Source organism: Drosophila innubila (genome assembly GCF_004354385.1).
Source record: "Drosophila innubila isolate TH190305 chromosome 3L unlocalized genomic scaffold, UK_Dinn_1.0 0_D_3L, whole genome shotgun sequence".
NCBI lineage: Eukaryota > Metazoa > Arthropoda > Insecta > Diptera > Drosophilidae > Drosophila > Drosophila innubila.
In genome coordinates this window covers 19,207,234-19,221,278 of record NW_022995376.1, presented here as the reverse complement: position 1 = coordinate 19,221,278, position 14,045 = coordinate 19,207,234, and the positions used below count along the sequence as shown (strand labels likewise).

At 35.0% G+C, this 14,045-nt stretch overlaps 1 protein-coding gene across 1 annotated transcript; it reads left to right on the top strand.

The window, feature by feature from the left end:
* Positions 1–915: 915 nt before the first annotated feature.
* LOC117788401 lies at positions 916–11,909 on the top strand. Its single transcript, XM_034627165.1, has 4 exons — positions 916–944; positions 3,417–3,608; positions 6,605–6,786; positions 11,694–11,909. The coding sequence occupies exons 2-4, from the start codon at positions 3,425–3,427 to the stop codon at positions 11,880–11,882; spliced, it is 555 nt and encodes a 184-aa protein (XP_034483056.1). The 5' UTR covers positions 916–944; positions 3,417–3,424; the 3' UTR covers positions 11,883–11,909.
* Positions 11,910–14,045: the final 2,136 nt, after the last annotated feature.

Genomic DNA, 14,045 nt, shown 5'->3' with positions numbered 1-14,045 from the left:
ATTCAATTATTTATTCAAGCTCCTTCATTAACTGTCCAAGTACTTATTAGGTAAATATGTGGTTACGTATGCAAAATGTTCTTGTCCTTAGAAAGTTGACAAGGAATAAAAAAGTCGAAATTACTTTTATTGATTTGGGTAGTGCATAAATTAGTTGCATCAGTAGAGAAAGAGGGAGAGATAGAGAAAGGAAAATACAGACAGAGAATGAGACAGATAAACTTTTATTTATACGCTACTCTATAACATTGTATAATATAGGAGGACATTTGGGAATTTCTGGGACAAAGAGTTTGTATAGAAATGAAGATGAATAAATAAATATAAAAAATATCTAATATTATCCTAAAGCATCCTATGATAATGATAAAGAAGAACCGTAAAGATTGCTTATCTTTTTTTTGTTATTGTTAGACGTTTGGTAGTATAATAAATTATTATATGTAAATAGAATTATTTAATCATTAAAGCTAGAAAATATTTCTACAATGTACAGCAGTTACCATTTAATAAATTACTAACACATTACAAATTTAACGCATATTAATTTTCAACTACCATATCATTTCAAGGCCTGCACACTGTGCATCCCATGCCACTATTTTACTGCCAATGTCGTTGCCAATGGCACGGCACATTGATTTCTTATCAGTGTCGCTTGTTATCATTTGATATCATCAGTGGAAGGTGGGGACAGTGTTTCCAGCAACAAATGATATTACATAGCGAATGCCTCTCACAATATTCCCATTGATTTCTTAAATTTCAATCAATGTTCAGCCTTGCATGGATTCCTTTTATTTTTATTTTATCTTTTTATTATTTTTCATGTCGATTTTTTCTTGGTTATGAACATTTTTTTTTCGTTTTGTTACGCTCAGTCGACCAACGACATTTTTGGCACTAACAATTAAAAGTAACGACTGTTGACGCAACATTAAACGGTATGTACATTCTATTATACATATATATATACCCTATACGAGATGCCGTGTGTGTGGGTTGGATACGTACTTAGTAATATGTGGGTTTTTGGTGAGCTCAGTAATAAAGCGATATTCAGTTCTAAAATTAAATTTGATGTGTTGGAATATGTGAAACAAGAACAACAAAATCTACAAACATAATAGAAAAAGTGAGTTTATTGTAGAAGAGAGTATGCAGCTCGAAGATACCTTATAATCATGTTTACCTGCAAGCAGATGTCGAGAATTGTTTTCTTTTGAAAACTATAATTTAAATAAGAAAATAATAAAGACATGCTAAATGTAAGAAAACCTTATTTTTCCACAGTAAATTATATTTTTTAAAATTTTCTTTTATTTGTATACTTAAGAAGAATATGAAAAGGGATTGTTTTGCTTAAATAGTGATGTAAATCATTTTATCATACCCAGCCAAAATTAAACAGATACAGGGTAGAGAAGTACACACCTGTCCCAAAGCTTAAGTTCATTAATAGCAGGATTGCAGACAACAACAACAGCAACAGAAGCATCGAGCGAAAAAAACAACTACAAAGAGCAATTGAAAATAGACCAAGAGTCGATAGCAATGAGATAATCCGAGAAACGTATTCTCAACATTATCACCTTTGAATTCAAAAGTTTCTGTTATTTACTGCCAAAATCAAAATCACATGAATTGAATTTGTTATAAGGAATCGCAATTGCTAAAGGCTGAAAGTGTGGAGTTTACGTATTCAAGAGTAGTCTTTTCATTTAAAGCGAAATATTTGAATCAAGAAAAACGAAATCATTGCGCTTTTTTTGTCTCTCGGCTCCAAAAATCTGCTCTTACTCTCAATCGTGCCTTTAGCTCGTTATCGTCTTGTCAGAGCACAGCAACAGCAGCAACAATGACAACAGCAGCAGCAACAACAACAGCAACAACGGCAGTAACAACAACATTAACAACAACGACATCTTGTTGCTTGTTTGTTTGCCAGGCCGCAGAGACAGCAAACAGCAGCAAAGGCAGAGAAACAATTGAGCTGAAGGAGGGTCGATGAGGTGGGCGGAAGTGGGCGTGGTGTTAAGTGGAACTGGGAATGGTTACTTGGGGGAGTACAGGAGGATCCTGGAACTGTTTCGCCTGCATTTGTTGTCAACGACAGCCGAGCACTTTAGTTGTGCACATTAAACGTAGCTGTCGTGTGGACTCCCTTACACCTACCACCAACCTACCCCCTCTTGCTACCCCCAATTCGAAGGGGGCGCATTCGTTGCTTTTTTCTTATGAAATTTCGAGTATATTGCTCGTTTATTCATTAAATTACAAACGAGTGCGAGAGAGTGAACAATGCAATTTGCTGAATCTAGAGCGCAGACACTTTCTTCCCACTTTACTGCTCCCTGCACACTCCCCACCACACTGTTCGACATTTGCCAGCAGCAATTGAAAATGCAATTGAAGTTTTACTTTGGTGCTTGCTCTTAAGCCGCTTAATTGCTGCCAAATATTCAGGAGAATCGACAACTGAGCTCAGTGAAATGAGAAATGAGAACTGAGAGATCGTGAAGCACATCCTTCGCTGTGGTTGCCTCATAAATTTCCAAATGGCCCAAGTGGCAACTGTTAAGGATGCCATCTGCCATTGTGCCAGCAAAAATATGACTCCTCCAATTCCCTCACAAAGAGCTGACCAATTGAGGCGTTGATAAGACTTCACAAGTGGCAGGCGAAGTATGCTGTGGGATGCTCTATGTTTGGGGAAGATTTCTTTCTTCATCTTAATTTTATATAATTTTTGTTACCTTACATTCTATAGTTACAAAGCTTTTCTTATTATTTATTACACTAATCACAATGTATAAATGTAGTTAATCTACTTCATATTCAGATTTGTATGCTTTATATATATTTATTTGTTTGTTCCTTAAGCTTTAAATTATTTTATTTATTTTTTATTTATGACGTATGCAAAGCCAAAGTTAAGTTATCTTCTTTAATGTTAATGAAAAAACATTGCAAAGGCACTTAATTAATTAAGAAAACGAGTTAAAATTAAACATTAAGTATACGTAGACATTTAATATGACATTACATAAAAAGGCTACGTCTTATATTAATTCTGGGGACTTTCCAAATAATAGAGAAAATTGCTGCATCCAAAATACATTATATTCCAGGAACCGTAATCATTCTAAGTATTATTTTAAAAATCACGCTTTAATGATTATATAATGATTTGTACGATTTTCTTTACCGATAATGATTATATTTGATAAAAAAAAACTCAAAAATAATGATTATAAGTAAATGATTTTTATTTTTTTCGCTCAAAATTAAACTCAACAATAGTTTATGTTAAACTGTGTTAAACTTTTCGACATGTGATGTATTATATAAAAAGGTATTAAATCATAGATCTTGTTTTTTTTTGATAAAAAATAATAATTATTTTTGATACTCAGCTGCTGGCATGGATACTAATCTACAGAAGCTTTACTGTATGCTGCTCGTTGTTTTTCTACTTGCCACCAGAATGGCAGCAGGCATGCTGGCAGCCTCATTAGCAGCCATAGATGGAGTAGATGCACTGGAGTTGCAACTGCAACAGGAACAGATGCCAGCTGAAGTTGTACTCCACATGGTGCCAGCATCAGGTAAGCAAAAAACTATCAACAGGAAACGACTTGTTGTTGTTGTTGTTGTTCCCTTTCACTTGCGATGTGATGCTACAATTAAGCTTGTTTATCACGCATACGCACTGTAGCACCACTGTGTTTGCCACTTTAAAGCTGTCATCAACACAGCACACAGAGAGGGAGACTGTTAAAACAGAGAGACTGTGATAGAGGGTTTTTTTCTGAGAGTGAGGGAAATGTCAACGAATGCGTAATTGGTATTTCGTTTTCTGCATTTAGTTGCACCAGTTTAGATTTTGTGGAACGCTGAAGCGGCAGCTAAAGCAAAAAAAAAAACCTAAAAACCCAAAAATAACTCAAGTGTCATTCGCGCATTCCATGAGAGCAGCAGCAGCAAGAACTCAGCAAAAACTACAGTACAGACTGCCTGAGAGTGATATTTAAATTGTAGTGGATATTTATGGAAATATGGAAAATAATGTAAAGCATTATGAGCTGGCTTGACAATGTCTCCTTAAATTTTATCAAAGATATAATTTCAAATTTAACATTAATTTTTACATTTTACGTCAAAATATCTCTAATATAGTTATCAAACCCCTTAACTAGACATAGAAAAACCGGCCTTATGAATACAAAACAAAAAACTAAAACTAATTTTTAAATTTGTAGTCTGTAAGATCCAATAATATTTGTTGCTCTTATAATCGTTACTCTTTGATGTTTTTTCAATATTATAGAACGAAATTGATGATTATTGTTCGACTAGCTTTATCACAAGGGTTTTTGTTTTAAGTGTAAGCCTAATTTATGGTTATTTCTTACAATAATATTGTGTGGTATGGATTTTTTAAATTATTAAAACCATGCTACTATGTAATATTAAAATGATTTTATTATGAAAGTTTTTTTTTTAAACATACATAAAATAAAAATATTTAAATTATGCATTTATGTAAATTACACGTATTGTAATTTTTTATGTATATACCTAATATGACAATTCATATTTGTATTAAAATAATAATCATTTCTGTTCTCCTTATATATATTGTATTAGTTCTTATTTGTCTCTTAATAAACAAAAACGAAGTTATTTCAGGCAGTTCTAGTGATATTGTGTTTACAAATCTTGTTTAGGCAGTTATCACCGTTATCCTTGTTGCATCGTGCCACGTTTTCTTGCGCTGTTGCAGCTTCACTGGTTGTGCCACCACTTGACAATTGCTGTATCCGCTTGCCGCTGACAAGAGTCGCTGCTGCAGTTGTTGTCCCCTCTTCCTGTCTCCGCCGCTTTGCCTTCTTATCTTCCTGTTGTCTCACCCGCTTTGTCATTCGTCTTCCGTTGTTGCTTTCATCTTCGTCCGGCTTCCGTTGCAGCAGTTTGATGTCACTGGTGTCATTTGTCACGCGTGGCAGTTGCTTGTTTCTTAACAGAAGTGCAGCTGTTGTTGTTGTTGTTGATATTATTATTACTGTTGTTGTTGCTTTTCTTGCTCTTCTTGTGTCATCTCTTGTCGCCTCGTCAGGCCACAACATATGCTGTTGTTGTTGCTCAAGTGTTAGCCGAGTTTATTCTTGGCATCATTAACCGTCGGTGATAACACTTAACATACTTAGCCACACACACATAGACACACACACACACTTGTTGCCACTCCCACCATAGACCCTTTGCAGCCCTTGTTAAATGATTGCCAGTGCCTGCTATAAAAATGCAAATTTCTAGTGGTCACGTGATGCTGTGCAAATATTTTTGTGCAACATTTCAACAACAGGCATAACAGCGACAACAAACTAACACTACAAAGTGAACAACTTTCGCTTTTGCTTCTGCTTGGCAAGTTGTTGTTTGCTTTTTGTTTTCGCTTTCGCTTTGCCCGGCTGACATTTTAGGTCAGTTGTCTCATTTATTTGGCGCTTTTCAACTTTAAATGTGATTTATTGCCAAGAAGCTGAAAACAAAAACTGACAGAGACAGCACAGTGAGACAGAGAGCAAAGAAAAAAGTTTTTGTGGTGCGTTGAACATGGCGTATGATTAACGTCAACGCGTCGTATGCATAATGAGAGTTTGCAATGTGCTCGCAAAGTTAAAAAACTGATTTCAAAACGAAAAAAAAAACTCGAAGAGTGAAAACACATGGCAAACAGCTGATGTGCAATTATGAATAATTTGAGTGAAAGATTCATGAATCAACTTAAAACTGAGACGACAACAAAATCAAAAGCAAATTGAGGCAACTTTTAAGCTTGGCAGTAATTACGATTAAGATATGAATTTGATATATCTGAGAGCCGATCTGAGTTTCATTTCCGTAACTACTTATCCTTTCGATATTGCAATTGCTTTTCAATCCAACCGTTTGTTTTTTTACTCTGGATACTTTTTTTGATTATCAAACAATTTGATTTCCGCTTCTTTCGTTTTGGGTCTGGAGAGGATTGAAATTCTTTCTTTTGCCTGGCTCATCACAGACACAATTGCTTGAATGTTCCCTTGATTGCCAGCTGGCATCAATGTAATGGCATTGACGTTCCCGTTCCCGTTCCCGTTCCCGTTTCCATTGCCGTTTGCCTTTTGTTTGCCCATCAAAGTCAGCAACTTGTCTAATGACTGCAATTTGATACGCTTATCAATGATTCATGTGCGCATTTGCCAATCACCTGAAAAGCGAACTACAAACTTGGAAAATGAGGACAAAGAAATGAGCAAGTAGTACAGAGAGAGAGAGAAAGAGAGAGAGATTATCTATGGTTACACATTTCATTTTTATAGCAATTGCACTTAACTGACATTAAGTAGCTAGTTAAACGCAATCTGAGCTCTGAAGTGGACTCTTCGTAGTCTCTTTCAAGTGGTTATTTCGAGAGCTGACAGGGCCGCAGACAGGCTTTAGACTTTCGAGTTTTTCAAATTAAATTTCTTGTTTAGCAGACACTTAAAAGCCAAGTTCATTCTCATTTTCTTTTCCATTTTTCATGTATTTTCTTTTGTTTTGCTTTCGTTTGCAGCACGCGGCAGTTTTCTGCTCTACCAATTAGCAAAAGCCATAAATTCTGGCCATCTACTTGAGCTGGAGTTCGAGCAGGAGCAGGAGCAGGAGCAGGAGTTGGTGCTGGAACATGAGCTGATTGTGGAGCAGCAAGTGGATGTGGACTCCAGCTGGCTGGCCGCAATGGCAAATGAATTTCAGGTAGCAACCACTTAAATCCATATCGAGCACAGATAAACTCCCCATCTCCATACCCATTCCTCGCTCTTCCCACCAAAAAAATGGAGGAAGAATACATAAATCACGCGCAGTTTTCCTTGTTGCGTTGTCTCACTTTGGGCATTTTTAACTTTTCGGCTCAGTTGCCTGTCAGTGCAATGGGTTCATGAGCACGTGACCACGTTTCATTGCCCAGGATTCCATTTTCAAACGTCCTGCTCGTTGCGAGGAATTGACCAGCAGAATATCTGTATTATACTTCCGCTAGGATTTTATGCAAGGATTATGTGCAAGACGAGATATTTTCAGCTCACTTTTAAATTAATTGTACCTTAAAATATTCCTCTTTTCTATAGATACTATTTTCATAAGTCTTCAAACTGTTTATTGGGCTGACTTTCATTATTCTTAAATCTATTTTGATTTTTCTATTTTCTTTTTACTAAACTTGTCAATATATCTGTCAAAAAACTGCTTATCTGTCCGACAGTAACTTTCTCAGAATTAAAGAATGACATGACCTAAAATATTTCCAACGAATTGTTAATAATATCATTTCCCCTCAAGCCATTTCATTAATTCTCTAACCAATTAACCTCTTAATATTGTGAATTAACTGCTTGTTCATTTGGCTGAATTTAAGCTTACACAAATTAAATTTCCCAAATTAAATTGTCTTTGGTAACTGGTATTTGATAACTGTGTAACCGCTATCAGTAATCGTTGTTATTGAATATTTATTGCCCCTCGTTCAAGTAATCTCCAAGTCCAATCAGCTGCCACAGTTTCACAGCTGAAGGGCCTTTTCTATTGAGCAGCCTAGAAAGTTTCTAATTATGGCCGTCATAAATGGATGCGAATGGATGAGGCGTTTTTAGCCTCTGGCCCTGATTGCTATTTGGCCAGAATTTTAGGGCAAATTCTAATATCTGCCGTTGGCTGTTGAGAGTTGGCTTTGTTGCTTCCTGTTGCACATTGGCAGCATTGTTGGGTGCTGCTCTATGAGACAGCTGCTTTGAATTTTTAGACTGTCGAAATAATGCAAATTTGTGTGCATAACAATAACAAGAACAACAATGGAACATTAATAGAGAGAGAGGATGGAAAATGAAAAAATAAAATAGAGAGACAGAGAGGTAGGAAAAAACATAGCTCACTGTTTTGGATGGTACCAAAAAGTACGTATTAAGGTTTCTTTAACACAAAGTTTGGTTTGGGAGAAAAATAAATATACAAAATGCTTACTTTATTATATATATATATTATATATTTTACTATATATCCTTAATATAACTAATTTCATTTTAATTGTAAATTCTGTACATATTTAGCTATATTAATTTATTTATGCTTTGTAGTTTTATACTGATATGCTCAATAAATTTTTGGAGTACTCAGTTTGAATTTTGCAGTACCCACTCACATTCACAAAATGTGAATATACCACAAGTTGTACGCAGTCTGATGAATATACAGGTATATGAATATTCATACATTGAGAAAATGGCACAATAATTTTTTAAAAATTTTAATTTTAAAAGTGAATATACATGATATTGAAACAGGTTAAATTATAATTATTAATAAAATAATAAAACAAAATCGTAGGTTTTAACAAAAGTTCAGAATTTTTGAATTAAATGACTTTTAATCTTAAAAAATTTAAAAAATATAGAAAACTATTGATAAAGTTAAAATAATTGCTTTGCATTAAACTAAACCAAGTTGGTATCAAAACCTTAAGCTCAAACTATCAAAAATTGGAGTTTGGCACCTTATACATGTGAATTATTTTCCAACTTGTCTTGTTTAATTTTTTTGTCGCAGATGCTTTTTTGTTGCCTGCTTAAAAGGCAATTGCTTAATTGATAAAAAAAAGTCCTTTAGGAGCATTTAACACGCCACTCGACGGCAAAATGAAACCGGTTGATGCCACTTTGCCACACACATTCGACTATTTACATTTCATTTTCATGTTTGACTCGACACCTCGTTTTGGCTGCAAGTTGAGATCTGAGTGTCATTCGTTCATTTGTAACTTCAACAGCATTGTGTTCTTGTCTTTAATGTGGATTTGCTGTTTTAAGCCAAGTTGCCAAAGCTGACAAGTTCTCGAGTTGCCAAGTTGTTAGTTTGCAGCGGGAACGTCCAAGTTCGGTAGCTTGTCTTGACTCAAAAAAAAAGAAGAAAAAATGAAGAGAATATACACGAGGGATTACTTTGCTTAATTCAACTGCAAATGAAAAGTGTTTGTTCAGTAAATTCAATCTGCTTGGCATCGTCGTTGTTGACGTTGTCATTACGTCTTGGCCCTGGCTTTGCAACTGAATCTGGTTATGGTTATGGCTCCGGTTCTGAGCCCTGTTGAGTTCATCAAAGCGTAATCTGCACAAAATGGCGGCATTTCCTTTGCGTGGCACAACAAGCCCAACAAAAAATGGCAGCAACTTTAAGCTAACTATGCGTCTGCTCTCCCTTCCCCTTCTGCCTGCTGCCTTATCCCTCTTCCTCTGCTTTCTTGCCGTAGGGTCTCGAGCGCCTCAAGCGCCCCGTCTAATGGAGTCATAATTCTTCAGCTCGTTAGCAGCAAATACATGCAACGTCAAAATGTATGCTTGCCCCCTAAAAAAAGAATGCCAGACATTTTTCGTTAACTTCAAATTTTTGTATACTCCGCACTTGGCAATGGTCCAGCTTGAGTTTCTTATTGCAGCTAACAAAGCATGCTCTTCAATTAGCTTACAGGGTATTCAAGCTTCGTGCTTAGTTAGCATTTGTTTTCTTTATTTGTTCATGTGCCTTTTGCTGTCTGTTGTGGCTGTTAGTGTTGTTGTTGTTGTATTAAGCCTTTTTCTGCCTTTGGCCGCCCCATCTGACAAGTTGCTTAATTGAAAAGTGTTTTGTTCGGATTCCAAGCACCTGCCTTCACTTTCTCCCCTAGTGAATTTGCATTCAATAATTTGCCTTTACTTATGGCCAAGAAGCAAGAAACACAAGCATAAAAAAAGGACATCAACAGAAGCCGACAATTTTTCAAGAATCTTCCGGTTCGCCTTCTGCTTTTTCTTTATCTCTGCCTTTATTTTTATCGTTGCCGTTGCCGTTGCCTTTCCGGCTGTGAGCCACTTTATATGGCTTCCTCTCTTTGGCACATCAGTGTTGCCTTGTCCTGCCTTGTCGCCAGTCTGCCATAAATAATTATGTTATTTTAGATACATATACTTGTTGTTGCAATAATTATCACATTTTTCACACCGCCATTTTTCATGCACTCAGCGAAAGTTGAGCGTCGCTTTGCTTGACACTTTTCTCATAATTAAGTTGACAGGAGTACTTACAATGCCACGCCCATACGCCCATCTAAAACTGTCGCATTTATGCTTTATGTGCGACATTAGAGAGATAAGCATTTTTTATGTATTTTTAATTAACTTTGATGTTGTTTGTGTGTGTGTGTTTGATATAATTTTATCAAAAGTGACGCTTCTTTTTCTTCTGGCCGCAACAAATTGGCCAATTCTAAAGCTACACTCGTGGCTTAATCGGGTTTGGGTCTAGTTTAGACCTGCTAGTCCTGGTGCTGTCTGGTCCTTTGTGTGTTCTCTCGTCTCAAGTGTTTGTCTATCTAATTGCCAATTTTAATTAGCCAGTCAGCGGCACTAAGCAAAATGTCCAAGTGTTTGCACTTATCTCCTCCCCCGACACCGCATCGTCCTAGGCGACCACAAATTTTGAGCACAGTTAATAAGATCGCTTAAATTTGGCCAGCAAATTTATAGACTGCAGTTTGTCGACCCGCATCGGAGCTGCTGTGGCAAAGTAAACAAAGCTGCGTTTACCTTGCTCTGATTGTGATGCCAGCGGAAGCGCAACACTCTCAGCGACTTATGCACATATTTGCTGAGAGGGTTGCTTTAAAAATTTCTTATTGTATTTAAATAAAAAAAATGTAAAATATGTTTTATTGTATTGAACAATATTTTTTTTTTTTGTTAAATTGTCTTTTAAAAATCGAAAAATAGCTGAATTTTTAATTTTTTTTAATTGAAAACAAGAGTTATCAAAATTAAAATTTAAACTTAAACATTATTGAACAATAAGAGTCAAAATTTATTTAAAATAAAATAAACTTAAAATACAAATTTATCATATTTTGTTAATTTGTGTATAAGAATTGACAAATAAGTAATAATTTTTATTTTTACAATAAAAGTTACAATTTTAAAATTTAATCATTATTTAAAATTTTTTTTTCGAAGAATGAGAGCTTTAATTTCCTTTTTTACAAAATAAATTAAAATTACAATTTTATCCTATTTCTTCATCGTGATACTACATCTTAAAAAATGAAAACAATATTTTCCTATTTATCTAGCATAGATAATTTTTTTTAGATTCTATTTGGTTAAACTCACATTTGCTTTCCCTACTTTTAAGCAACTTATGAAACACCTCTCGATACATATACATTGTATGTACTTTAGCACCTCTATAAAACATTACTAAAATGCGTTGACGCTGTTTGCTGCAGCATTCAATTAAGTTTCTGTCGTCGCCTTCGTCGCGTTCGTCGCTTTTGTAGCGTTCGTCGCATTCTTGCTCTGCATCGCCTTTTAATTAGCTCAGAAAGCTAAGTATTTTTTATCGCTACCTTGACCTGGCTTTAGCTACCGTTTGCTCTTTTATTAATTTCATTTTACAGTTGTGATTGTTGGTAAATAACACATTGCTCATACGCAGCGTTACACCGGAAATTAATTTTTGTGCGCTTTCAAGAAACAAAATAGTAGAAATGTCACACAATTTCGTTGTCAAACTCGTTAAGAGTATTACATTTACCGAAAATATTTTGTTATTTTTTAATTTTTGCAACATTAATTCCATTGCAGAGTGTTCCCGTTTATGAAGACTTTCCTATGGACTTTCAGAACTGGCTAATTGATAGTTTTGGCCTCAATGCCGTCGATGTCTATCAGGGCTGGCTCAGGGCACGATCTGGCCGTGGTCAAGTGATCTGCAATGCCGTTGGACAATGCTTTGAGGTGGCTCAAATACTTAGTTCGTGTTGTCCCTTTTGAGTTTAATAAATGTATTTAAAATCGTTAAAAGAATATAATAAATTTGTGCACTGTCACGCAGTCAATGGGGAGCAAACATTGATGAACGGAATTGGAAATCCGTGTCCGCAATGTGACCATTAAATGTTATCTGTGGTTTTCCTCCACATGGTCATCGCATTGACGCTGTCACAGCGACAAATAATCGACCTGCCAGCTGCTGTCAAGTGCACCACGCCCGTTGTGGTGGATGTGGCGAACGCTTGATACCCTATAATCAGCTTGTGTAATCATAGTATATCGGCTTATGTGTGTATCTGTAACTTTTACTTTACAAAGAGTTAAGCAAGCATTTATTATTACATACGAGTACAGGGTATTGCATGGTCGCCTACTTTAGAATTCTGTTTTTAGATTTGGGCTCTCAGCTTTTATGCGTGGCGCCAATCAGTGGCATGAATGTTTCAATGCGTGCAGCAAAAAAAAAGGCAACAAAAGCGACAACAAAAAAGCTTTGGCAAAAGTAGAAAAATCAACATGCAACTGCCAAAAAGCAACAACAATGACAGCAACAACAACAACAACAGAAACCATCATCACAGTAGAGATGTTTGCTGTAGTCGGCTTTACACCCAGTAATTGGGTATATACTTTAGTGTATATTGAAATAATATATTGCCAAAGCCATCTTATATTTTCTTAATCTTACAGTAAATTTGCAACAATTTTCAATTGGCAATAAAATAGAGAACTTCAAAGTTGCTATACAAAGTTTTTCCACTCACATTTTCACTTTTGTGAAACTTTTCGATTATTTAGATAGCGCTAACAGTTATAAGTTTGTTTTGAAATTATATTGATTTACTTTTTACATTTATTTGTGAGAGTTAAAAATTGATCGGATAAATAACGTAAAAGTTTGCTTACAAAAATTTGACATTCAGATTTCTACACTAAGGGAAAATTATTAGTCAGTTAATATTTTCAAAAGCCTATGTATCGATTTATTTTCGGCATAGTTGTATGACGATTTTAGTATTGATTAAAAAAAAACAGAAATGATTGCGTTTAAAACAGTTTAAAACTATTTTTGTATCTTAGGAGCAAACTTTCTTATCACTAAAGTCTGTGTAAATACTATAATTTTAGCTTTTATTTACATTCTATTTTTTTGCTAGTTAGTATTTAGTCGTGCACTCCCGATTAATGCAATTACTTGTTTTGCTATGCGATTTTTGCCTTTTGCTTGGTCGATTGTTTTTGGCCTTTTGCCTACGTGGAATTGTTTCGTTGGTAAACAATGTGATTTTCAGCGTGAAATTTTATTCAATCCGCCCCGGCACAGAACAACGCGTTGCCTACTTCATTGGATCATTGGCGGGCAATTTGTGTGGAAAAAAAATGGCAACAGGAAAACAGTTTTCTGCTTTCTTTTCACTCGTTTCTCTTTGTCTTTTTGGCTCGATTTACTTCATTTTTATTTTGGTTGCTTTATTTTATTCAAAGTATTTAATGTTGTTTGTCAAAGTTTTTCACAATTTTGTTTTTGCAAATTGCTTTTAATTGATCAAATTGTTTAAGCATAGCGAACATTGAATGCATATGTATGTTGTTGTCAGCATGTTCGCTTTTTATACACCCACGACGAGAACAACTACGAGTAAGTATTTCATTATTTCCACGCAGTACTTTTTTTTTTTTTATCAAATACCAGTATTTATATTTAATTGCAGTCGTTGATTAATTTGCATATTTGGCCGTGTTTTATGGATATGTTCAATTCAATTGACCTGCGTTTTTAAATTGATCTCTTGTAAATTTAGTGCATAGTACAAATCGACTGTCCTTAAGTCTACTTTAGTGTGTTTAACTTTTTTATTAGAGTTTAATCGATTTTCATTTCTGTTTTTTTTTATCATTCAATTCAATTCTTTTCGAAACGTTTCGATTCATCTACATAATTTGCTTGGCTCAGTGCACAAATTTGTCAATTATCTTTATGTTTGAGTGCAATTTTGTATTCAATTAAGTCAGCCGTGTGCTTGTTTAATTTTTTTCACTGCGCATTAATAAAGGGAAACTGATAAAATAAAATGTACTTGCTTAAAAAACGGATTCAAATATAAGCAATTTTTTTGTTTAACATGGTTACCAATTTGTTTCCCTTTTAAGCAAAAGATACAA